The sequence below is a fragment of the Octopus bimaculoides genome, chromosome 3, assembly GCF_001194135.2.
Source record: "Octopus bimaculoides isolate UCB-OBI-ISO-001 chromosome 3, ASM119413v2, whole genome shotgun sequence".
NCBI lineage: Eukaryota > Metazoa > Mollusca > Cephalopoda > Octopoda > Octopodidae > Octopus > Octopus bimaculoides.
The window spans coordinates 87,876,882-87,878,487 of record NC_068983.1 but is presented as its reverse complement, the minus strand read 5'-3'; the positions used below and the strand labels follow the sequence as shown (position 1 = coordinate 87,878,487).

At 36.1% G+C, this 1,606-nt stretch overlaps 1 protein-coding gene across 2 annotated transcripts in view; it reads right to left on the bottom strand.

The window, feature by feature from the left end:
* The window catches only part of LOC106881895 (transcription factor mef2A), a 109,094-nt gene that overhangs the window by 45,928 nt on the left and 61,560 nt on the right, over window positions 1-1,606 (bottom strand). Inside the window, exon 2 of one of the 2 annotated variants that reach the window (XM_052966272.1) lies at window positions 1,351-1,560. The exons of the other annotated variant lie outside the window; for it this stretch is intronic. Within the exon in view, the coding sequence (XP_052822232.1) occupies window positions 1,351-1,560 (210 nt within the window). The remainder of the gene's footprint in view (window positions 1-1,350; window positions 1,561-1,606) is intronic. 2 annotated transcript variants of the gene reach the window in all.

Sequence of the window (1,606 nt, the reverse complement as noted above, 5' to 3'; positions counted from 1 at the left end):
ATAATAATAATAATAATAATAATAATAATAATAATAATAATATATGCATATATGGGTACAGGACGTCACCAACAGTGCAAACAACATGAAATACGTAAGCAAACGAGTTAAATACGTAAAAAAAAAAAACGAGAAAAAAAAACTGGAAAAGAAGATAAGTAAACACAGAGAAAGGACCCTTCATCAGTTGTCGGTTGTTTATCTACTCCGCATTTCGAGCATTGAACGATAATGAGTTTTCAAAGACAGTTGCTCCCATAAATTCTAAAATAAAATTTAGGATTTATGGAGGGTCAAAGTTGGGAACAAAACAGCACAGTGGAGACATACAGGACAGTGGAGACGTGGAGGATCGTTAGACCAGACCGAGAAGAAAGTAGTGAAATATTTTCATTGGAAAAAGAAAAGATGGAAGAGAGACAAAAAAAGACGTCCAGTTTTTTGACTGCCCGTGCAGGGAAAGAAAGATGATCACATGTACATGTATATATATGCACACATATATACATACATTTATGCATACATGCATACATACGTACATTCATACATTCATACATACATGCAAGCATACATAAATACATGCATACATGCATACATACATACATTTATATATACATGCATACCTACATACATGCATACCTACATACATGCATACCTACATACATGCATACATGTATACATCCATACATACATTCATACATACACAACCTACCAATACCACGTGAGTGAATTTCGTATGCGTAAACTCTGTGGAAGCCCAACCTATGTGCGTGTGTGTGTGTGTGTGTGTGTGTGTGTGTGTGTGTGTGTTTTCTCACGTTACTAATTCTGTTTTTATATGGAATGTAGACATTGTTTCAAGAAACATTTTCTGGTAAATGGAGAAGTAAATATCAGAGTTGAAAATAAGCATTAGGGTGGATAACATCAGCTAGAAGATGCCCAGACATGGCCGCTGACCAATGACTGAAACAAATAAAAGTGTAGTCGAGAAGATATAAGTCGATGTTGACAGAAGCTGACAACAGAACTCAAAGGCAGCTACAAATATCGCAAAAAGCATCTTACTAGCGGATCTAGCTCTCCTGCCAGTTCGTTTCCAAACTCCGAATTCTTCGATTCTGATATAGGTTCAAGGACACAAAATTGTTTTGATGGGGCATAGTTTTAATTAAATATTGTTAATTAGACCTCAGTATACAAATGTTTCTTTATTAGCTTTGGAATATTAAAAGGCAGGCTTTGAAATAATAAAATAAAGGGACATGATTTAATTCTGACAAAATTTAAGTCTGGTGATAATCTGATTTTGCTAAAGCGTTGTAATATAGAATGAATAAAAGAACTTACCCGGGAGTGTACCATAGCGGTTTGCCAGATTGAGAGAGAAGGTGGCTCTGTGGAACTGTGGAGTGGGTTTCTCAATACGGATTGGTGAAGGCGGACCACTGGACAATGCCAATGGACTGTTTGCGCTGGATGAAGAGCATGATGGTTCACTTTCCGCTTCAGGTGGTGTAGCCGGGGGAATAGCTGCGGCAGTGAATACAATACCATTTTCTGAAACACACACATATATATATATATATATATATATATATATATA